The sequence below is a fragment of the Solea senegalensis genome, linkage group LG20 (genome assembly GCF_019176455.1).
Source record: "Solea senegalensis isolate Sse05_10M linkage group LG20, IFAPA_SoseM_1, whole genome shotgun sequence".
In the NCBI taxonomy this organism is placed as follows: domain Eukaryota; kingdom Metazoa; phylum Chordata; class Actinopteri; order Pleuronectiformes; family Soleidae; genus Solea; species Solea senegalensis.
The window spans coordinates 12930540-12956118 of record NC_058039.1 but is presented as its reverse complement, the minus strand read 5'-3'; the positions used below and the strand labels follow the sequence as shown (position 1 = coordinate 12956118).

The 25579-nt window shown below is 38.2% G+C and overlaps 1 protein-coding gene across 1 annotated transcript in view; it reads right to left on the bottom strand.

Moving 5' to 3' along the window:
* nudcd1 (NudC domain containing 1) overlaps positions 1–25579 on the bottom strand; it is a 34100-nt gene continuing 8521 nt past the window's right edge. Inside the window, exons 4-10 of the mRNA XM_044052983.1 lie at positions 24854–25037; positions 23458–23646; positions 16634–16841; positions 11978–12122; positions 11462–11587; positions 2244–2403; positions 1–489 (exon numbers count right to left, since the gene is read on the bottom strand). Of these exons, the coding sequence (XP_043908918.1) occupies positions 200–489; positions 2244–2403; positions 11462–11587; positions 11978–12122; positions 16634–16841; positions 23458–23646; positions 24854–25037 (1302 nt within the window). The 3' untranslated portion in view covers positions 1–199. The remainder of the gene's footprint in view (positions 490–2243; positions 2404–11461; positions 11588–11977; positions 12123–16633; positions 16842–23457; positions 23647–24853; positions 25038–25579) is intronic.

Below are 25579 nucleotides of genomic sequence, written 5' to 3'. Positions count from 1 at the left end.
TCAGCTTGTGAATATTTATTATGGTTTTGTTGATATTTTCCAAACTGCAAATGAAGATTTGCAGCATAAAAAATGAAAATTGAAGGGAATGAAAACCTCCTTGTTGACAGATGTAGTCTTTTTTTGTTGCTGTTGTAGAAGAAAACAAATGTTCAGTGTGGAATGAGAGGCTTTTAGAGGCAAACGAGGCGACTTTAACCTAATTGTTATTGACCTTAAGAACAAAGAGGTTACCAGGGGTCAGGACGTACAGTCTTTCATTGGTCGCCCTGAAGCCCAGGATGGGTTTGTCGCAGTCCAGACTGGCCACCTGTTGCTTGGCAACCTGAGCCACCTGGCGGCCCTGCTTCCGGTTGAAGAGCACCGTCTCCACGGGCGACGGCTGGCGGTAGATGAAGGCGCGACAGAGACACTCGCAAATCGAAGAGTAGGAAAAGTTCGGAGCGCAGGCTGCAAATTTTTTGGCTTGTTTGGACGCCTGGACGTATCCTGCAAAGACGGAGAATAAATCAGTTCAGAAACATGCACACTGTAACATTAATCCATTCTTTGATTACTCCGAAGACCACAGGGGGGCGATAGATATTTAAATTGTGATCGATTGTGAGCATCTTCCACTTGCTCCACAAAATGTCAAAAAATCATCTCAAATGTGTTGTTTTCTCCACAAACCAAATGTAATCGGTTTTAATGAGCAAATAATCCCAAACATATTCACATTTAAGAAGCTAAGAAGTCAAAAGGCTTGTTTTAATTATTAAACGTAATTAAAATTAGTAATCGATAAATGGTTGCAGCCTTAAAAAATAGTGTATCTTAGCCAAGAGTCTCACGAGGGATTAATCTATGAAGCGAAAATATAATCCACCACATCACGCAGACTGATTTGAATGGTTAATGTGCACCATAGGGAGAGAGATCTGTTAATGGCCCTGTTTTCAAACAACATCCATGTCTCTTTCAAACTACAATCAGTGTCAGCGTTAACTCCCTCTCATCGTCAACTGCAGCCATTTAAGACGTCCCTCCATCTTTCCAGTGCAGCGCTGTAGGCAGCGGAGCCGCGGGACGGCAGATGTAAACAGAGTTAATGGCTTTGAGGATGAATTATTCAGCTGGAGCTGCTGTGATTTATCAAAAATGGAAATGAGACTGTTGTTCAGTGAAACCTCTGATCGCACGCTCGTGCTCGGGCTAATAAGATAAGATAAGATGACTGGACCACTCACATCGACCTATAAACGTGAGGAAAGTCCATGTGACTTTTAATCCCATAACTGTCAAATGGTTCGCTTTATGGGATTGAAACTTGGCAGGTGACGCATGTTTGGATAATAAATTCAAGAGATATCAGTAAAAGAATAAGGGGACTGTACTAGTACGAACTTAAAAAAAAAAGGGGGAAGTAAACATCACATCGTGTGTCAGTGCAACAGAATAAGTCGGCAAAGAGATTAGAGAGAAGGGCTGCACAATTAATCACAGCACAGCCGAGTGTAACATCCAAACCCAAAGAGACTGTAGTTACTTGATAAAGATAAAGTGCGTGTCAAATCATCACGATGATGAAACTCTGCAGTGCAGCAGATATATACAAAAAATATATTGATTGTTAAAGGGACCCAAATAATGTGAAATCTTCATGATTTATTTATATGTATATATATATATATATATATATATATATATATATATATATATATATATATATATATATAGATAGATAGATATATATAGATAGATAGATATATATATATATACATACATACATATATATACATACAAAAATGCAACATTTGAGAAGCCATATCCTTCCATAAACGTAGCATCTTCATAGACACATATATGCCAGGCCTGTGTGTGGCGCTGTAGTGCTGCCACGGAAATACACCAAAGCGATGGTGGAGAAGATGGTTCTGTGTGAATTAAAAAGCAGATTCAATACAAAATGGATTCCCCTGAACTTGCTCTTTATACAAGAAGATGGAGTCTACAGTCAATAAACAAAAAAAACTCCTCAAATACAAATATTATAAGCTTTTCAAAGTTTTATAGCTTTTTCCGTGGACTTCGGGCAAAGGGCCTTGCTTTACTGTGGCAGCCATCTTGTGCCACCATGTTTTTACAGCAGCCTGAATGAACAAACCAGCTACGACTGCCATGGTAACAAACTGATGTAGTCTCACCACTGGGGGTCACTAATAGCTATGTGTTCGACCCCTGTCGTTGTGTGCAGCTCTTACCCAGGGCGTTGAAGGTGGCGACGTGCTCCCACATGTTACTCGGCTGCTCGGGACGCGGCTGCCACACCAGAGCGTCCACGTCGTGTCGGAGACAGAGGCAGGGCATTTCCGACGGATTCACGTCCACGGTGAACAGGTACTGATGGCTGCTCAGATTCACCTGGACACAGAGAGACAATATTTGGATCATTTCTATTCTTCATGCTACACTGTGAAGACACCTGGATCAACAGATGACATTACACACATACACTGGTTGACGCCTAGAACAAAAAAGGTGGTTTAGAAGTTTCGTTACACAGATTTCACCTCAGTGACTCAGGTCGTGTATATTAAAAATACAAAAATTGTGTGGTGAATATGATTATGCATCCTGTCTGAACCATAAGGAATCCGCTTTTAAAAGATGGCAAATTACTGTGACAAAAATTTAAATACACAGATGTAATACAATTTTGAATTGGTGTCGATGTTTCATAAAATTGATTGAAACCTATCTTAAAGCACATCATTTATAACATATACACATACATCTGAATTAAAAGGTTGGGAAAAGTCTGCAAATTAAAAAAAAATAAATAAAAATCAACCACGCCCCAACTTTGGGTCTCAACCCAGCCTTTGGGAAACACACTAAATATAAGTTCCATCTTTTTTGTTAATACATAATACATTTTGCCCTCAATACTGGTCTTTTGCATCAGTGTTCCATACCCATTGCAGGCTGTTTCATTTTAATATTTCATGTATTTTATGATTCTGGTCTCATCTGTTGTTTGTGTTTTTTTAGTTGCTCTTTGTTCTCGGGTCTCTCTCAGAAATCCTGACCTCAAAAAAAGAATAAAAGTCGACAACTCCAGTTTGAAAATAATAGAGAAATGTGTTGATACCAACTAATTTTCACAGGATTGTTGTTCCTCTGTTTATGTTGTTGATACAAGATGATAAAAAAAACCCATCAATAACAGTTTTTTCTACATGCTTCTTCCCACATGAGAGATTCCCATCAGAGGCAGTTCTCCATCTTCAAATTGACCTTGGCTGTACTAGCCGAGGCTCTGTCTCGATCGCGGTGTGATAACAGCCATAAAAGTCTATTTATTTGCCGCGCAGTCATCTCACTCTGACAAATGTGCTTGACGTAACAGCCCAGTGTGAGCGCTGCTGCTATTCTGGCCTCTGCCTCCGTTTGTCTCGGACAGAAAATGACCATTGCTGTGACGCTATCGCTCTTCGACATCTGCCTGTTTCACACTGATCCTCGACACCCTGAGTCAACACACCTCCTGCGAATCCGCCCGCCGACACGTAACCGAGTCTGTCAGGCGGTGCAGCCTCGTCCATCTCGACAGACACTTGACAGGCATTGAAACTTCAGCCCATATGTTGTTGTTGGTGGTGGTGGTGATGGATGCTTGATGGTGTGCGCACATTGACAAGCCATTTAGCAAACCATCACTCCTCCACTCAAAAACTCATTTTCTTGCCACTTGTGTGTTTGACTGAGAGCATGTGACAGTCGTGAGCGACATACTCGAGTGAAGCCCGTTGATTCAGAGTCGAACAAGCGACAACAAAGTGTGATAAATACAGTTTAATGACAAGGGCTTAACCCGACTGTGGTCTGAGATAAGATATGGTGCTTTTACGTTATACGACTCTACTCTGTTTTATAATTATTTTTTTAAAAAGAAGGAAAGGAAATCAGCCTAATGGTCATTGCACAACGAAATTTCTAGGTCAGACAGTATCGGAGCAGCTGCGACCGAGCGCGCCGCCACAAGGGACAAACCTGACCGAACGTGTCTAACATTCTAACTTTCTATTCTATATAAATTCAAATGTTTGCTTTTCCATTAGGGATGCTCTTTATGGCAGCTGTTCTGCCGAGGTTCCTACAAGTCACGTGGGAGACACAGCAAACAGAGACCAAAATTAATAAAAAAAAGACTACATGTGGCAGAATACATGGAAATCCTTGCACTACTCGGTACCTGGTGCTTTATTTGGTACCCAGTGAGGTTCCAAGCAAGCTGAGCCGATACCAACATGTACAGACTGCACTGGAAGAGTCACAAGAGCGACGTCCAACGGTGTGACTTTCTTTGACCGAACGACAGAATAAAGTTGTCTTAAATTGTGTAAAAGTCTCCACCTCCACCTGCCATTTTGATTAAAAACTAAATCATCAAAGAAAAACTATTTAACCACACACACGCACACACAAACATGGAATACCGGATACTGTTAAATTGCTTTTTTTCCTTTTCAAAGCCAGTGACTAAGCAGTGTTATTTGATGACTAATAAAGTGTATGACTGACTCTATCAATGCCACTGGGTCTTGGAAAATAAAACCATTTCCTCTGACACCTTGGACTGGGCTTTTTTTCCCCCCTCATTATTTGACAGCAAAACCTCAGGTCTGGATTATGAGGTTTTTCTCATAGGACAAGACATACCAAGACAAAGTAAACAGATCAGTAACTGTAAAATAACAGCAGAGAGTCGGATCTACTTTAGTTTCTTGACAAAAATCATTATTGAATGACGAGGATTTCGGTGCCAGAAGCCAAACCATGCACAAGATTACATTTTAAAACACAGAAAAAAATGGTGCAAAGGAGAAAATGAATTCAAGATAAGGAATAACAAAACAACTACAGATAAGCTCAGTGCCAAGGGTTTTTAAAAATGAATGACAAAGCACTTCACTACAGTAGTCTACCATTTATGAAGTTGAATGTATTAACGTAGAATAACCCTGTAACGTAGAAAGAAGGGGGATACATTTAATTAATTACTGAAACATTTACTGTATTATATCATGTTTTATGTCCTTCGATGTCCAGGGAAGTAAAAATGACTGATGTGATATTTTTTCCACAATCAAATGTAGGTATTTAAGCCAAAAGCTATGCTGTGAATAAAGATAGATGACGTGTCTCTACTTTCTCCCACTGCCAAAAATGAAAAATAAATAAATATAAAATAATGCCCTGCACACATGATTCAGCACCAACATCTGTGAGTCTCAGTTTATTTGTTAAGTATAGAACATCTGATCTGAAGGCAACTGATCAGAAAAATCTACACCTACAAAACAGAAAGAAGCAGTTTTGAATGCAAATTAACCCTTTCTTTGTCAGTTTAAGTGATTGTTAATTGTCTCATATTTTTAAAAAATTGTGCCAACGACGTTTCCAGAGTATTTGTGCACGTTAACCCCCATTCGTCGACGTGTTCAGGATCAGTCTGTTGTGGCACTTCCTGTTTCATTGGGGAACTTACGTACGCATAAATTCTGATTGGTTGCTGTGGCCGTGCCCTTTTGGATCTGCAAAACCTTTTGATAACTATTCATCTTTCATGTGTCCAGTGACGAAGTTGACAGATTTGTTTTTATGTTGGTACGTATGATGAACCTGCTCAGATGAGTTCGTTCATTTACAAAGTGTGTGCAAAGTGCCAAAATGGACGCAAAATCCAACATGGCCGACTTCCTGTTTGGTCAAAAGGGAGGCACTTAAGAGTGAGGGCGACAAACTCAGCAAGTTTCAAAGACTTTCAATCGGGGGCGCTATTGAGCCTTAATGCCAACACACAGGTCCATGCTCTATGCCACTATCACATTTTTGCCTCACCTGACGTCCGTGCAAAGGTTCTAGAGTATTTATTGATCTTAACCCCCTCAAAAATTATATAATATATAATAATAAAATAATCTAAAGAAAAACAATAGGTGGTTTATAATAAGGTATATTTAAATTTGGTGAAAAGCCGCACATAAACCAAACCAAACTATAGGTAGCACTGTGATTTTGTTTGCCCATAATACTATTAATAAAAAAGCACAGACAAGTACTGAGAGTGAATTACTGGGAGTCGCCTGACTCAGTCTGTAAAAAAGCTTTTAGTGAAAACTTATTTTCATCAAAGAGGTTTAGAGGCTTTGAAGGACAGGAAATGAGTGACATTACGAAATGAAAAGCACTTGCACCTGCACACAGAGGCCAGATGTCTGTAATAACAGCCAAAATGTCAACTCTCTGTCATCGCCTCCACTGTTGGCGTCATGTTCCTGTTAAGGCTGCTGCTGCTGCTGATGCTGCTCACTCGCCTTCAGAGCCACAGGACAACGAGGAAGGACGAAAGGGAAACTATTTATTTAGACTCTCTCTCTCTGTGTCCATGACGATGAGCCTTTTAAAACCACCCACGCATTTACTTCCACTGAAACCAGATGGTTTTCACGTCAGACATGATCAGATATGACATGTGATTTCTGAACACGCCACTGTCCTGTCGGCACCCGAGAGCAAACAGGTTTCACACCATCTTTGTGTCAACAGTGGCGTCACACCAGCGCTTACGCAAACCATGACAATGGAGCTTATGATACACTGTGTCCGGCTGGTGTCATCATTTAGACAGACAGACTTTAGCAGTACATACAGTATATGCCGAGGCATTAATCTCATGCACTCTATCATAAGAACTCGACTGAATGTCTGCAAAGCTCTTCATGTCGTGGTCAGCCAGGCTTCCATCGCTCGCCTTCGGATCCACAGGCATGAACACACATTACATCGACAAAAGTATTTGTCCGCAACTGTTGAGTATTGAATTAAGGTGTTTCAATCCAGCGTTGGTCTAGTTCCGTTATCTCCAATGTACCAAGACATTTTGGACAATGCTATGCTTCCAACTTTGTTGGGACTATAGGACTATAAAGGACTATAAAGACATGGTTTAACTTTGAGTTTGGTGTGGAAGAACTTGACTGGCCCGCACAGAACCCTGAGATTAGGAGCCAGGTGTTCCCATCGTAAGGAAATCGTTAAAATAAAGCACAAATACATATTATCGGCCCCTAAAAATCAGCCGGGCAATAATCAGTCCACTAATGCGAACCACTAATAATTCACATTAAAATCTGTAAAAATTACACCTGGCGCAAACCAAGAAACAAGCTCATATTTCTTAATCTCTGCTATGTGTCATTGTAATTAATAGCACAATGTAAGATGTTCCAGAAAATTCCCCCGAAAATGACATTTACTGAGTGCATTTCACATGTGTAAGACCGGTGGTTGTCAAATTTCTTACCCCAAGTATCACCTGAGAAAATACACCATTTTCGCCAACGTTAAAATACAACATTACAATACAGTGGAACTGGTAAAGAGAGACAGTCTACGCCTAGTCTACATATCAAGCAATTACAGATGTTCCAATACCATTTTTTCCCTCCCGATACCAATTCCAATACTTGTGCTGTGGGCATCGGCCGATACAGAGTACCGATACCGATACCAGTGTGTTATAAAGAAAATATATCATGCCTGCATGACTGTGATATGATTATCATTGATGGTAGGGTTTGGCTCAGCTTAAACCCTCTGTAAAACATGAACAAATACAGCAAATGGACACCATTTATTTTTACCAGTGATATGTTATTTTGTTTGTCAGTTTGTACGTTTGTTTTGACTTTGGTCCAAACACCGCAGCACTGGCAGAGCTTCATGTTTCCATGACGACTGACGGGGAAAGGACACGCGTGACATCATTTTTACATGACTCTAGATTGTTAAAATGAGTCTCTGAAGTAACGCTAAACTTTAAAAACAGAGGCATGCATACGCAGGACACAGGTACGCTGGTTAGTTGTCGCGCCAGCTCCAGTTTGACTGTAGGCAGAGCTAGTGCAGCTAACAATGCTAATGGAGCTAACTGGTAAATACTGCCAAACCGTCGACATGATGAGCTAACGTTAGCTCCTTGTCTACAGGTGTTGGGTGAACAGTAGGTGGGGTCGTAACAAGGAGGAGGGAGATATTTACCTAAATATCCCCTTAACTTTCTTCTTGCACAAAATTCAAGATGTTTGAACCATGTCTATATATTTTTTAAAAATGTTAAAAATTGCATTCATTTGTCCCTTTGTGTGGGGATTTTACATACATCGATCCTGTTTCTATATCAATCCAATTATTTATTCAGTTTCCTTATTGTATGCTTTTGAATTGAATTTGACTGTGTACTGTAAAGTATGTATAGCTGTGTGTGAGAAAGTGTGTGTGTGTGTAAAGTAGTGCTATTTGTGCATTATTAGTGTGACTGATTGAGCTACATATTTAGGAAATATGCAGATGTAGTACGGGGAGCAGAAATCAAATTGCACTAATGATTTGATATAAGATTGAGATTTAAATTGTGTTTGTGTTCCTATTTGTTAAACTTCAAGACGTCATTTTGGTTTTAAAATTAGAAAAGAGAAAAAGAAGTTTGTCATAGTGGTACGAGTAAGCAAATGAAGGATTAAAGCAGATACGGTGAGGGGGGAAAGAGTAAAGAAAGGAAAAAGTATGGCTTACTGTATGCCAAACATATAGGCGCTGACTCACATATACATATGCAGACCAAACTGTCCTTCAAATGGAGGATGGTGTACACATAGGATTATAAGGCTGCGGCTCAACCAGGGTGCACTTTAGCAGCATAAATGGAGGAGGAAACATAAAGGGCTTTTATATACTTCCAACTCTTCATCACAAACATTGTGCATTACATTTAATACTCATTATCAGCCTTTCATTATATAATGAATGGCTTCTTTTTCACTCAGACTTTTGAGTCTTTGTGGTGTTTTTTTTAGATTAACCTTAACCATAAACACAGAGGTTATTTTGTCCATTGAAACAGAAACTGAAAGAGGAGCACCAGTGTTGGACGAAGACCAATGTCCACGGATGACCTCAGCTTTTAAAATCCAAAGATGTCTAAGCCGGTTTTGAGATAAAAATGCATCGACCAGTGTTGAAGTAAATCTTCGACATGCGACACGTAGATTTTTCACCTTGAAAAGTAAAGCTGAGGAATGATTGTGGCAGTTTTTCTCTCACATGTTCTGTTCTGGATGGAAAAAAAGACAGACTTCAACCCATGGATGTATAATAAGAACTGGATATTCCTATAGAATTGCTCACCCAGCACATATGCCAACAAAGTTTCTGACTTCCTGGTTTATTTCCGGGTTGTGCGGCCCATACAGCATGCACAGTAGTGTTACTCCCATAATGCCTCTCGGCTTTATGGGAAGTAAGTTTATCGACTTGCTCGGTGCGTCGATAAACCGCGAAAGGCATGATGGGAGTATGCTACTGACTTGTGCAAGCAGTTTTCATGAATACCAATTGCACGTTCGCTTCGGGCTTCAAACCATGGATTTGTAAATGAATGTCAAAACCAACGATAGTGAATACAGTAAACTGAAAAGTATAAGGGCATTACAGTTTAAAATGATCAATTTAATGGTTCATTTAATTGACCGTGGCTATTAGTTTATATGTGTTGTTACAGGAATTATGTTGTTTTCTTGGACATTTGATTTTTCAAAAATGTTGCTGTCACAGAACTCAGGGATTTTAAATAGTATTGTCCAAGAAAATAATGATAACATTAAGTACTTTTATGATGATTAAAAAAACTATCTAATTGAATATGATGTTGGTGTCATTGCTATGCTTTGTATTTTGCTTTAAATTTCAAAGTTCAAATATCTAACTGTTTTTGCATAGGTGGTTTACAAATAAAGCTTATTGTTATAATTACAATGTATGGTTAATATAATAATCATACAATATTAAAATAAAGTCAGGCCAGAAAACCTGCAGACTCATGCTATAACTCCAGATTATTTCACTCAACATCTTTGTCTTCAACTCTAATTTATGTGTTCATCACATTTATCAGTAACTTTATGAACTGATCGGGACCATAAGACAAGCAGCCTCCCCGGGGATCAGTGGTGAAGTGACCGCAGGTCTCAATGCATCACACGGCACAGCTCCACAGTCCACACTGTCATCTGCCCCGTGTTCAAAATGTCAGTATGAATCCACACAGCAGCTTGGTAATCCAACAATAATAAGTTTAAAAATAAATCCCAATGAGCCACGTATAAATAACTAAAACCTGTTTTGTCCTAATATTTAAAAAAAATTTAAAAGAAAACCCTTCATTGCCTTCATTTATTCACATTTCTCATAAAGTTTTCACATCGTACACTTCCCTGACAGTAGCCCTTCCCGCGACGCCACATGGCCACGCTCGTACACACCTGTGACGTCACTCTGAGAAATAAGATTTATCTTGGCTTGTTATGGTCTTTATGAAGGTTTTACAAATGTGAAACTCCATGAATTAAAAATATATTATATAAATATCTACACATGCCTATGTCCATGTTTTCGAGGTGTCCTGTGGACACTTTCACAGGCGTCTCTTTTACTATTGTGGTCAATGGGAAAATTGCTTTTTGGGCCGCATGAGTATTTTTTGTTGCAGTACCACGAGAGGCCACCATGACAAAATTGTCTTCAAGGCAGAGGGGGCGGTGCTCTGTCCAGTTCTTATAATACATCCATGCTTCAACCTTTATTAATCCTTTCGATTTTTAAACTCACTTACAAAAATAAAATACAAGGTTGATTTTATGAATGTGTAGAATTTCAAATTAAATGTTAGCAAACCCTCAAGCCCAAGGTCTTGCTGTAAAAAAAATCCTTAAGAATGTTAGCTTGTGCGTTCTTTGTTTAGAAATGGAAAATAGTCCATTACTGGGTAAAGTGAGAATTTGGTTTAAATTAAATTAGTTAACTGAAAAAAATAATAATAAAAAAAAATAATATACAGTATATATATATACACATATATGTATGTGTATATATATATATATACATATATATGTATATATATACATATACATATACATATATATATATATATATATACACATATACATATACATATATATATACATATACATATACATATACATATATATACATATATATATATATATCTAAAAACCAGCTCCACTGGTGCAAGTTCTTACTATTCCTGTCACAAAGGTGATGCAGATGAAGTGGGCATGAATGTTCCTTATTTACTGGGCTTATGGGGTGCTCTTTGCTTGAGTGGCTTGTGAAAGCCAAAGCCAGCAGTGGCTCACAGGCTCGCTTGGAGCTGGGCTGAATAAAAACAGGCTCTCACAGAGGCAGTGAGCATCAGGTAGCCAACAGCACACTTGAAGGGGGAATGAGAAATGGAAGGAGACGGCCGAAATGACTGAAAATGTTAAACAGGATCACTCAGACCTGAAGGATTGGAGACTCAAAGTGGTTGCGAGAGAAGCAGTGAGATGTTACTCACCACCTGAGTGGGCTTGAGTGATTCTCCGTCAAAGTGTGTGAGGCTGGAGCTGTCTTCTGGGAACCCATCACAGTCCTCCAGCTCTTGAATGTTACAAGCGGGCTTGTCCTTGTCAGGGTTTCCGTTCTGCACAGAAAGGAGAGAGAGCAATACAAATCTGAGGCTATGGCAACACTTGTTTTGCATTTATTAACATGTAAAAAAAAGGCTTGATCTGTATTGTGTGCCTTGAGTGGACCCTGATGATACTGGTGGAAAATGAGGGTGAGACAGGAAGTGGCTTAAAATGCTGTCCAATGTAAGACTGGGAGTGGCGACTCTGGGGACAGTGTGACGATGTGTGCAAGACGTCAGGAAGAAGAGGTCTCTGAGCAGCTGAAGAGCAAAGTGACAGAGTTGAGAGGCCACGTAGGAGAGAGGAAAGATGTGAAGCTAAAAGGTGGATTGAATAAACAATGTGTGTAAGGTCACGACTCCAGAGAAACTAAAGTGAACGAAAAAGTTTTGTGGTCTCACCAGGTCTTCAGATGTGAGGTGGGTCAGTCTTTCATGGATCAGGGCGGCCTGCTCTTCGTTCATCACAAGCTCACCCCTCCTGTCACCGATCACCAGCTCCGGCCACATAGGTACCTCGCTGCGTTTCTCCAGTGTCACCTCCAGGCTGTGGACACACATTCATATGACATTTCTCATTCAAAGTGATTAAGATTAAGAATGATTAAGAAAGTCTTTAATTGTTTAAAAATTTGGTTTCAAATAATTAAAAAAATCAGTAAAATCCTCTGCTCTGAGAGGCTGGGGTTCGTCCTCTGGAGGAGCGGAACACTGAAGGGATGAAACTATTACTAATTGATTACTAATTGATAACTCAATTAATTGTAAACTATTTTGATAATTGATTAATTGGACTTTTACAGCCTCTTTAATGTGAATATGTCCTTGTTTTCTTTGCTCCATATAACAAAGAAATCATTAAAAATATAGGTTTTTGGGAAAACCATGAACATTTTATGGACCAAAAATTGACAAATGAATCAAATAAAAAAGAAACGTTAGTTGGATCCCTACACACACACACATTGAAGGTTTAGTGAAATTAGATTAAGATGAATTTATTATTAAAGCTCCACTCATACTCATAATCACATACTCCGGTATATACACTAGAACAGTATTTCTGATTTTCCTTCAAGTACCACCAGAGGAAGCTTGTGTACCACTGGTGGTACACATACCACACGTTTGAGAACAGTGGTTCTAAGCCACTAAGAACATTTGCTTCACAGGAATCTTCAGTTAGCATTTACAAGCAGGAAGAGTTGAGTCACTTCTCTTTCCTAAAAGCCATGATCAGTGAGACATTTCGAAAAAAACAAAAACTTTTGAAGAAATTGCCCGAGAGCGAGAAGTGCACCTCAAATGAGAATGAAGCAATCAACCTGTAAACATCCAATCAGGAGCAGTGTAGTGGAATATAATGTAGTGTTGATGAGAAAGGTCAGAGGACGGCAGACAGAGCTGCGTACACCCAAATACAATCTAAAGAAGGAAGTGAGCAGTTTGGAGTCGGGCAGCGGAATAAATCCAGGAAAAACAAACTCAATTTCACAAATCCAAAAAAGCAAATACAACGCAACATACAGGCAGAAAACGCAGCCATTTCGATTTGATTTATTCACTTCTATAACTAATAAGATGTGTTTATTATTTATTACAGTACAGAGCCAATAATGAGCTGTTTAGGATGCGCTGTGTGTGAGGACATTAATTCAATACTAGGACATGTGAGCCTGGTACATTATTTAATAAAGATCAGGCTTCATGGGTTGAAGGAAAAAAATGAGAATACTTAAGCTGCAACTAACGATTATTTTCATAATTGATTAATCTGTCGATTCTCGATTAATCGCTTGGTCCATAAAATGTCAGAAAACCTTAAAAAAAATGTTGATCGGTGTTCGTCAAACCTGGAAATGATGATGTTCTCAAATGTTTTTAATGATTTCTTTGTGATCCAGAAGAAATGAAGAAAATATTCATATTTAAGAAGCTTAAACAATCAGAAATCTTGTTTTAATCATGAAAAAAAGTTTCAAACCGATGATCAAAATAGTTGCCGATTTATTTAGTAATCGATGTAATCGTCATGTCATGTCATGATACTCTCACATGTTCCTATCAGAATTAACAGTCACGGCAGAGCGTTTGTACTTCTCCGTGAAGCAACAAGGACATGGTGAGTCACGCTGGGGCTTCATTATGTGTGTGTCACTGTAGTTTGGCAATGAATGCATAACAATCTCACTAATGCATTCTGGTTTAACTGGGGAGTAGAACGTTCTCCCAATGGCTCCCTCCTCATAGGGATGAGTTGATACAACACTGGGGCCAATATTCTAATACTGGCTTGGAAAACGAATCAAAATAGTAATTTATTCATCATCAAAATAAAATGATGAATAAACCCTAAATATGATGTTAAGTCTTAAGTAAACACAGGTAAAATGTTTTTGAAATAGCCAGTTATGGTTAGGTCATAAATACATCAGCACAAATGTCTTTTTAAAAGCTTTCAGACACGAGAAGATGATATTAGTCTATCCCCGACTATAACAGTTCAGTAGCTACTACTGATACTGATACTTTATCAATACTTATCAATACTTTATCGATACTGGCTTTATCAATTAACCAGCTAATCAATACAATTCCAATTAGAAACATTTTATATTACAATGTTGTCATTATGGTGATACTTTATATATTTCTAACGTAATATACAGGAAATGACTCCACATAAAAATGTTTGGGATATTAAAAAATTATATTTTACCCCATTACAGAGTTGAAATTCATCCTCGGTTAAGTCCCTCACATCCTTATTTTCAAGGTCTTACTGCTGATGATTTTAATACACTATTACAACGTTATTGCATGACCTTATATAAGAAAATGACAGGAAAATGATGGATGAAATGCTTTCCCTTTTTTTTTTTAACCAAGAAATAACAATTCAACATTGCTTTATTTCTATTTTTGTTCCTTCCAGGAACAAAAATAACCTGCTGCTTCACAGTGAGCGCACACTGCAGCTCCAGCCTAAGACTGAATCAATCCTTCTCTATTGTCGTGGAGAAAACCACGTGTAAAGCTGGAGAACCATAAGAAGATATGAGAGCGACACAAAGGGCAGCTTGTTAATTCAGCTCCGGACAAAGGGAAGCAGGATGGTGCTCAGCTGTCTGATCTATAAAGAGCATCACTTATTGTCCATATAGAAAAACATGCTCGATATCACGACGGGGAGTGCTTTTTACTTTCCTTTTTTTTTTGGCCTTCATATTAACATTGTAAAAGAACATGCAAATGCAATCTATAAGCTTAATGCACAAAGATGCGTTTCTTCCGGAGAGATTTACATCACAAATGCAAATTTTGCTCATAATGGAAACAAACCAAAACGAGTCTTATTTGCATTTTGTTTGGCTACTATAATGTCCTTTGAGTGTCCATGAAAAAAACAGCTGTATTAAATGAATGAAAGTGTGTCCGGATATATACACAGCTGCCAATCAGCGGATATGAAGAGCAAAACAAAAAGGTCACAGGCTGGACGTGTCACGCAGTAAATGCTAAATGACTATCTTTGGTAGATCCGCCGGGATAAGATTTATTTACAAAAATAAAGAAATAAAGCCTCCAGGATAAATACTCACATCAAATCCTTTAGACTTCAGCCTTCAAACCTTTCGAGAGGAAACTAACAAACAGGCTTTGTAACGTCATGTTTTTTACAGTGAATGGAGGAAGAGGAAGAAGACGGAGCTCAAGGAGACACAGATGAAGGCTCTTAAAATAGGTGATATGACGCAACTTGTATTGACGAGTAGATTAATAGAATCAGTGCTTATGAAAACTGCTCAAACCATGTGTCAATGTCTTTTTTTTAATATTCCTTATTGTTATGCCACAATGAATCAATGTGAATGTTGTTATATAAAAGGTGGAAAATAGAGCTTCACAACCAGAACACCTTCAAACCCTCGTCTGCTGCTTAGCAATCACTGCCCTTCCTGTTCTTCAGTGTGCTGTGTTTTGTTCTCAGACCATATTTGGAAAATCATGGGTGAACCTGACTGAGGTCCAACTTACTAGGCTCCAGTGCGTGCAGCAAGACATATCGGTAGAAATTCAACAGCTATATTACTAACAGAGCCACTTTCGCCCCGTCTAACAAAGCACGCAACCCTCCGATAATCAAGCTCATAATTCTAATAGTGCTTTTCCATTATACAGTTCTAGCACCACTGGGCTCTACTCTACTCGGTTTGGAATGACACACAGGCAAAGCAGTTGTTTTCAGTGTACTGAATCATTAGAATCAGTTAATTAAAGACATTAAGATTCGGTACTTCCAGCATGACCCGGCTTTCAGCTGTGCTGTTGCTAAATACACCAGACTCCTCTGTTAAATATTGAGATGTTAGAAATTCCCTTGCTAAATGTTGGAGATTAACGCATGCTTTCAGGATTTTTAAGTCTTTTTTATCTGATCTACAGTTCCGCATTATTCGGTTCGATTCTTGTGTCGGACTTCGCGCTCATGACTCTTCCAGTGACCGATCAGTGGCCAAGCAGTCTGTTGACGCCACATTTTAATATTGGCTCAGCTTGCTTGGAAACTCACCAGAGCAGGTACTAAAAAAAGTGGCAGGTACTATCCCTACTATAAAACTGAGTGGAGCTGAGTCATGCTAGAATTGTATAATGGAAAAGTGTCATAAATCTGTCTCAGTCACTTTGTTTACACGTACTACAGATGTAGCTCGACTGAGTCAGGCAATCGGACAACTTGCCAAGTCCGGGTAAATATGCGGAGGAGAAATTAGATTTACTGACCGTGACGGTGCATCTTTCTATAAGCTAGTGCTAGTGAATCAGTTTCATCTTAGTCCGACTAAAATCTGATTATTACACAACGTAAATGTTCCATGTATTCCCAGAAAATGTAACTGAAATGGACATTAAATGGGTACAATATGTGAGATGTATGTTTTTTTTAAGATAAAAACTGTCAGAGAATGTCATTTATATACGCTGCTGGTGTCCCGTTGTGCTCACATTCAGAGATCAATTTAGGGACAGCAACTGTGTCGATGCCAGGCTGCAAACCTTTTGTCGTTTTTGATGATCCAAGTGCTGCCTTCAGGGTCTACACTTCCATACATCTGACCTTCCAGCAGAGGAGGAAAACCCTGAACTCCAATGGAGATGTTGTCTGGTGTCAGCCGGAACTGCACCTCCTCTTTGGTGACACCCTCAGGCATGCGCACACACACGGTGATGTCCTCCGCTGTCTGCTGCCAGAAGTAAATGGCATCTGAATTGAAACGGGGGAGAGAAATGTGAGGTAATAAAGTTAATGGCAGTTTCTGTGCCAGCTTTTACTGAGTCACACACACACACACACGGATGAGTGACAGCATGATGGAACTGAGGGGGAAATTACAGCAGAATATTCACTGACATTTCAGATGGGAGTCTATTACAATAAATCAGTTATTACAGCACAAGAGGAGAACAAGAGAACTGGTCATCAGTCCGTTGTACAACAGCCATTTTGACATAATATTTTAATCTGGACAGGCACAGGTCACACACTACTGATCACATTAATGATCAGTAGTGTGTAAACGGCGATTTTACAACTGTGACCTGACAAATGGCTGCTGTGAAAAGGTGGACGGATGAATGGATGGATATACAGTATGAATGGATGGATGGATGTATAGATGGATATGTGGATGGATGAACAGATGGATGGATATACAGTATAAATGGATGGATGTATAGATGGATATGTGGATGGATGAACAGATGGATGGATATACAGTATAAATGGATGGATGTATAGATGGATATGTGGATGTATGGACAGATGTCTGAAATGATATATATGGATGGATGAATTGAATAGAATAGAATAGAATAGAATAGAATAGTTCACCAAGGTGGAAATTTGCCTTTGGCTCACCCGCATGAAAATCATAAAAGGAGACACAGAGGAAGTCATATAAACGCCACACAGTTAAAATAAGATAAGAGACTGTCATAAAAACAAGAGATGGAAATAAGAGACAATTGTGAAAGACATGAGAAAATGAAACTGACACAGACAGGGTTAAATGACAGTAAAAGCTTGGTGGTCACTTTGTGGAGTGAATAACACTTAATACCAGGCCAGTATTAGACCAATATTTTTGCTTGCCAGGGGAAATCTGTAGCGCCTCCCAGACCTCAAAGGCAGGGGATGGGAGGTGTCTGCCAGAATACACCTGGCTTTTTTCCCCAGAGCTGAGACAGATTTCTGGGTATGGGATGGATATATGGGATAATGGATGGATGGATATTAGAGGTGCCAAATGTATTGTAAATGTAAAAATACATCCCATAATGCAAAGATATAATGATGTACAAATGAGGCTCAACAGTGAAGCACTTCTGCAGCGATGAGCGGATACCAGCTTTAATCTCAAACCATTAACACCAATTGATTTTTTTGTGTCATCTCTGTCGAGGATGAATGGAGGAGAGTATGTGTTTTCCTGCTGGTGAGAATGAGATCTCCAACACCACTTTCACATTTAATCAGATTTAGTGCAGCGGTCAGGCCACTGGCCAAGAAACTCATGAGTCGTTTCTGAAGCGGAGCCAAGCCAAGTGCTGACTAATGATTTTTGTTTTTTTTAAGGGATCTCTTGATATTAAGAAAATGAACAGGGACATTTGTCATGAGCTGAAGACATACTGTGTAAAAATACTGCATGTCTTCCATCACTGACTACTTTTACATGGACAGAATTAACTAGATTAAGAAAATAGCCTGACTAAGACACTGTCACGTAAAACTGTCACTTTCTTTCATTATATTAACCAGATTAAGGTCATGCAACGTAAAATCAAGACATGCGGAGTATTCAGATCTTCATTGGAGAACATATGCCGATACACATAATTAGATCAGCTTTTCTGTCCAAACCTGGCAAAGCCAGACAGAAAATTGACCAAAACCTGACCAGAAGCCCACAGTTAGAGAAAACATTTGAGTTTGTTGTGGAGGAAAAAGCAACAACATTCATCAAAAAATAACCTCGACATGAACAAACCCAACTCTACACCGACAATCACTTCTGGATTTTTGTCCAAACACTTTGAAATAGTCAGAGTATGACGTGAAATTTAAACTAGATGATTTAAAATTGAATAGGTTCACAATTAACGGATTTACTGTTTTCTTCAGCAATAGACGCTAAGAACTTCTTTCAAACTGGATGCAGATGTGACCGACATCTGGACTTCATTAATGTAATAATGGAAATTAGAAGTACATTTACAAATTCCATTTGGTATAGAACATTTTGAAAATCAGCACAGTTAAATCTATTAAGTTAATCAAGTAAATGCCAATATAGCAAAGAAAATTCACAAATATTTTCAGTTTATTTTGATGGATGCAATTATCAAACCAATTCTCTTTGACATGTAACCAAATAGATTTCTCCATTTGAAACTCATTAAAACATAATCATTTGCGTAATTTCTCTCTCTCTCAAAAAAAATAAGTTCACAGGTCGGATTCTTGGTGTTGATGTAAATGTGGTCAATGAACTGCACACAGCCCGGCTGCAACAGTTAATAAATACACTTCATTTTTAAATTGTTATGAATTTAAAATGGACAAAACAAATGACTGACAAATGAAATGAGAAAATAACGAGAGATTAGTTGCAGAGAGCATGTGTTTCAGTTCAGACTGAGATGTGGTTTAAATTAGATAGATTTTTCACTTCAGTGGTTCTCAATTATTTTCTGTCATTTTTATCATGCACCTCAGCAGGTCGCAGATTTACATCCATCTGTTTTTGGTTTTTTTTTCTCCAGTTGTCCCCGACGACGCCTGTACTGTGTGGTGGTAGCCCATAATGAAAAACACAATCATTTATCAGAGGGAGTGAGAGAGAGAGAGTGGTGGTAGACGCGAGAGCGGACGTATGAATGAGAGAAGGAAGGTCAGCGGGGCCGTGTAATAAATGGATGAACACCAGGTCTCTCTTTGTCTCGTGTCCACACAGATGAGAACATGAAACCGTGAATGAAAAAAAAAAAAACTGTGCTATCATATTGATCGGAAACAGTTCCGCTGCCTCATCTTTGAGTCACTGTTTTCCCACAAAGAGTCAGAGGTTTCTGGAGTTCAACAATAAACATTTTCATAAATACACACTGACGTCACGACAGCTTTCAAGAGCAAAATGATGCTTTTAACGAGTCTGACTGCACAGATGAGTCTGCCGTCATCATATTAGAGTGCATGCTTCTTCTGTTTCTTCTGGCATAATCACTGACCTTGTCAGGACCAGCACTCGTCATGGAGACCAAAACCTGGTCCTAAAAGGGCAGAACCTAATTTCTGAGAACCTGGTTAATTGTAGGACTCAGGTTTGACTTGTGCATGAGTATGATCAATCTAATTAAGCTGAAAATGAAGACATAAATCGCAGAGGAGTGGATGCTTTTCCTCGCTATTAATAATGAGGCACTAGTACTATTATTGGACCGTCGCTTCCTCCTTGTCTTACTTGCTTGTGCCTTCTACAACTATTATTCTTTTACGTTTCTTTATGTGGCTCAATGAAGAAAATTGATATCTACACAAAATGTCACTACAGACAAGACTAAATGACCTTTGCAGTTGGACAGAGGTAAAAAAATAAATAAATAAATAAATAAATAGATATATTAGACATATTGACATACTGGCAAAAAGTCCAATATTGTGCAGCCCTACTAACAATAGAAGTATTTCTTAATGTATTTGTTTTATTTATTTATTTGTGGTGCCTTCTACCATAGATTATTATTCATCTTTGCAACACACACACACACAAGCAGCAGTACACTGAATATGTAAATGTGGCCCTCTATTCTAGAGTGTATGTGTAAACAGTGAGGCAGAGCAATATGGCTTATAAATAATATCTGGATGTTTTAAGTCTATATCCAAATATATATACTTAGGAGATATATGTGGATATAAAGGTTGTTTCTCTGGACTTGTGCAAAGTTTTCTTTTGAGACGTTTGTGCTTCTCAATGACTGAGAGTGACAATACACTGTAAATACACTCTCTATATAAAATAAAATGTTAACAAATGCGGATTTGTGCGTCATATTAACACAAACATATTCAAATATTTTATATCTTATTTTTATTTTTTATTCCATATAATTGCACCAAAACACCCAAGTCAAATTCCTTGTATGTGTAACTGCACTTGCAATAAATACAGATTGTGATTCTGATTACATTTCATTTCTTTGGATTTTTAATGTAAAACTAAAAAACTACATTTATGTGTGTAAGAAACAACAAAATTGACTGTAAATATGATCAAATTCTGCAATAACACAAATAATAAGGCTTAAAATTAAAGGGGTTGTTAAGTGCCTTTTTTTAATTTAATTTAGTCAATTCCATGCATATTTTTTGAAAAGTGCTACCATCGATTACTTAATTAGGTGTCATACTCAATTATTCTGTTTTTTAAATAATAAAAAAATTAGATTAGTCCAAGCAGAATAATCTGATAATGTAATCTTCATACACACATTTCAGTGCCAATATTCTCACAATAAACCGCTTGTTTAAAGCGAGCAGTGACTGAAAGTGTCATATACTGCACACAGTAACACTGTGTGATTACTGGCACAGTCTTAAACACTGACACACACAGTCCAGTTCTGATGAAACTAAGAAAAAAAAAAAAATAAACTGCTTCATATCTGGCAGCAAAGTGAGGAACTGAGACGACGTGTTCGTGATCATTATCACCTTTTTGTTGTTGCCTGAATCAACAGAGAAACTATAAAGGAAAAGAAAAAAAAGAGCAGCGCTGCCAAATCTCTCATTTCACTTCATCTCCGCTTGTTTTTCTTCACTCGTCGTTTCTTTCACACTTTTCTGTTTGAACTCCGTAAACCGTCGACCCACAGTGACCAGCAAATGGAAAATTTCAACTAAAAAAACACAACCTCCACTTTAATTTCAGAGACTCTAACCACACTGTTTTTCCTCCTGTTTGTGTATAAATACACTTTACTCTGTACCGCGTCAGCTGCTTCCTCTCTTACCGTCTAATACACTTTTTACTCTTTTAAAAGAAGACGAGAAGCAAAGCACCGATGAAAGGTTTGGCTAAAACACCGCCATTATTCTACATCTGCACCAACAGACACACACAGGTTTGTGTAGCTATTCTTCTTAGGACACTGCATTGACTTCCATACATATGGACAGTCTTAACAAAACATTATACCTAACCTAAGTAGGTTTTTTGGACCTCACACACACACACGTTTGCACGGGTGACAGAATGTCCTCACTCCCTAAGGTTTAGAGGTCTTTTGGTCTTCACAAAGTGACCCATACAAGAACACACACACAGCTCTGTCATGGTCACCCGTGCTTTTTTATGTGTGTATTCAGACCTTTGTCAAAAATATGAGTCAGTGTTTGCCGACATTTTTCAGAGGTTTTAAATGTGACGGAGCTTAAAAACATTGAAAGGTTTAAAAAGAAAAAGAAAACAAAACAAATGGACGGACGGACGTTCACTTTTGTTTTGTTCAGCTGTTCAGTCGAGTGTTTTGTGGAGAAAAGTTCAGCTGGGTGTGAAAACTGCCCCCGTGATGTGGTGACAGAGTGAGAGTATGTGAGATACAAGAGTGCAGCCAAGTCAATAATTCCACTGTAACCATGAAACACACTGTAATTACTGTAGAGGGATGAATTCCATGCTTTTATACCACATTATTCTTGTATTTAAGGCCCAGTGTGTGGCATTTTTTGGCAGAAATTGAGTCTACTTATGGTGATCACAATTGTCATCAATATTTAGATTAGGAATATTTGTGATAATTTATTGCAATAGAGACAAAACAATTTCATTTTAAAGTTAAAGCTATAAACAAAATCTGGACATCACGCCGTGAAATGAATTGAAAATATTCAGTCATATATGGCTGCAACTAATCTGTCAACTCTTAGTATTCTTAATTAGTTGTTCAGTCCATAAAATGTGAGAATATGTTGAAAGATGTCTCCCAAACCTGTCAAAACAAACCAAAATGATTGAATATTAAGGATTTCTTTGTTATATGGAGCAAAGAAACCAGAAAATATTCACATTTAAGAAGCTGAAAAACACTCAAAAATCACATCGATTAGAGACATTTATACAGAGACACATTAATGTGAGTGTGTCTTTCAGACATTTTCAGGCTTTGTCAGCACCAAACTCATTTCTGAGTCATCACTGATACCGTGAAGTATCAGTGATGACTTCTCCTGCTTTTAAAAGCTGTTGTGTTGATAATTTTTCGAGAGACAGTGTTTTTAAATAAAAAATTCTGTCAACACGAACACCTCTTATTTAGAGATCAAGGCGATAAAAACAAGTGATTTAATATTTTGTGCTTCACATCCAATAACTACGTCAAATGCGATATTTAAAAAGCCTTGACAAACTGTTTGAAATATGTGAAGCAATACTTGAATTAAATCATGTGTACATGAAGAAGTACACATTTGGAGTTCTGTCCATCTTTGCATTTCAAGCATGAATCCAAATATTACTTCATTTATTTCAAAGTGGGTTCATTTTCATTTCATTAATTTGCCACAAATAACGGAAGGACTAGGTCTACATACAGTATATTTTGTATGTATGTACATATATATATATATATATATATATTATATCTGTATAAAAACCTTTATATGCGTTATTATCTCTATTTATGTAAGTAAATATCCTTCATGTAACATTAAAAAGCCAATGAAATGAAATGAAATGTGGTTTGGTTACAATGAGGGATTAACTCGTGTCCTGACACAATGTTTTCTTTGTTGTTGTTATGGCAGAGTTGAGACCCACCTATCTTGTCCACCTCCATCGCGTCTGGTTCAGGCTGCTCCACAGGACGTCCGTCCACGTGCGTGAAGACAAACGGTTTCTCCGACGCCACCATCAGTCCCTTCCCCTGCGGCTCCACCGCTGCATAGTGAGGCACCACCTTCCCCCTGAGGACTCTCTGCTTCCTCACCTCATACTTCTTCTCCTGACCTGCATGAAGAGACAAGACGACTCAGAGACTCAAGTGGAGAGACATTTTGTCCTCGGGTAAACTCTTGGAGTCCAGAGTGCAGGATTTCCTGCTCTACAGTCGATAACTACATCATCCTATCAGCCTATTTTTCTGCAAAAAAATGCCTTGAAATATCACATGGCTGAAACTTCACTCCAGATCTTTAGTTGTATGTAGTATTTATTCTTACACTATAAATACACATTTTTAGGTTATCTTTTTTATTTTATTACTTATTCTCACAAAATAAATACACGTTTTGAGGTTATATTTTGTTTTAGTACCTATTTTTACACAATAAATCCACATTTTTAGGTTCTACTTTTCATTTGAGTACTTGTTCTTACACAATAAATAAACATTTCTTAGTTAAATCTTGTTTTTAATACCTATACTTATACAATAAATACAGATTTCTTGGTTATATTTTGTTCAAGTACAAAATAAATATAAATGTTTTGGTTATCTTTTTCATACTAGTACTTATCCTTACAAAATAAACAAACATTTTGAGGTGTTTTTCGTTTTAATGTGCAGCATTTATACACATTTCTATTGTTTGTTTTGTTTAAAAATAAATAGACGTTTTTATGTCAACATTAAAATAAACAATAGAACAGGACGTTGCTGCACTTTTACACATGCGCACAGAAAATTAATGAATGAATTAATCGGGTCATGACAAACAGCATCAGAAACCCCACAGCGATTTTTATTATCTTATGTGGCGATACAGATTTTTGCGCCACCTAGTGTTTACCTGACTGAACTAACTCGCAATACTCACTTGATGTATGAAATGACTAAATATTCGAAAATGCTGTTCAAATTTGACCAGAAACCATGCTACGATTGTTTTCTTACAATGTTTATTTGTAGATAAAACCATAAGATTATCAAAGTGCTGCATCGCGAAATCCAGCTAAATGAGGAGGAGACTCTCAAGTGACCATTTCTCTTTTTTGTTTGACTCATTAGTCAATTTAATGAAAATATGTTTGACAAATGTTTACATCAGAAAACATTAAGCTCAGGTGGGATTTGATCATTAAAGCCCATTAAAAGGCAGGCCACGCCTACATTACTGGTGTTTTTTTTACACTGTGACAGACACGAAGAACAAACTACTGCATGTTCTACACGTCATTCTATGTGAATCACGAGGAGATTCAGTGCTTCACTCGCCTTGTGCTGCGGTGTTGGCGACTGTGATCCAGTCCAGGGACACCGATTGTCCACTTCCTTTGGTTTCCTGCGGGTCCATCTGGATGCGGAGCAGCAGAACCTCCACGGTGTGGACGCCGGCCTGGACGTGAGACACGCTGTGGACGATGATGAAAGGCCCGCCCATGTTTTCACTGAACATTGGCTGCAAGAAAACAAAGATAGAGTCATTTCGAGTTGAACTAATGAATTAATAAGATAATATGAGGAGTAAAAATGTAATGAAATAATGTAAGGAAATAAAGACTAAATATGTGCAAGCAACAAAATCGAATGAAAACAAGACAAACGAGAATAGCTTCGCTATATACAGTATAAACAACAGTGCACTCGCAGGGAAGACAGTGATATAATTTGCAGTATTGCACAGGGATTGAGGCAGTTTCAGTGCAGGTGTGGTCTACTGACAGTGCTGGATGTCCAGGGAGGAAAAGTCGCTACATATGCACATGGAAACTTAAAGGGAACTTTCATGCTGTTTCCATCTGGACGTCAACGCTGTTTTGGCAGGCAAACAACGCTGTTCACATCCATTATGTTGTGTTGTGATAATGTTGTGTGTGATGTGTTTTGGCTGGTTTTAAACACTAAAAACTGTCAAAACTGTCTTTGTAATTTGCACTCTAACAATCTAGTTAATGGCGTCAAAGATTATTCGCTTAATTGGTCGTCAACTATTCCAAATCG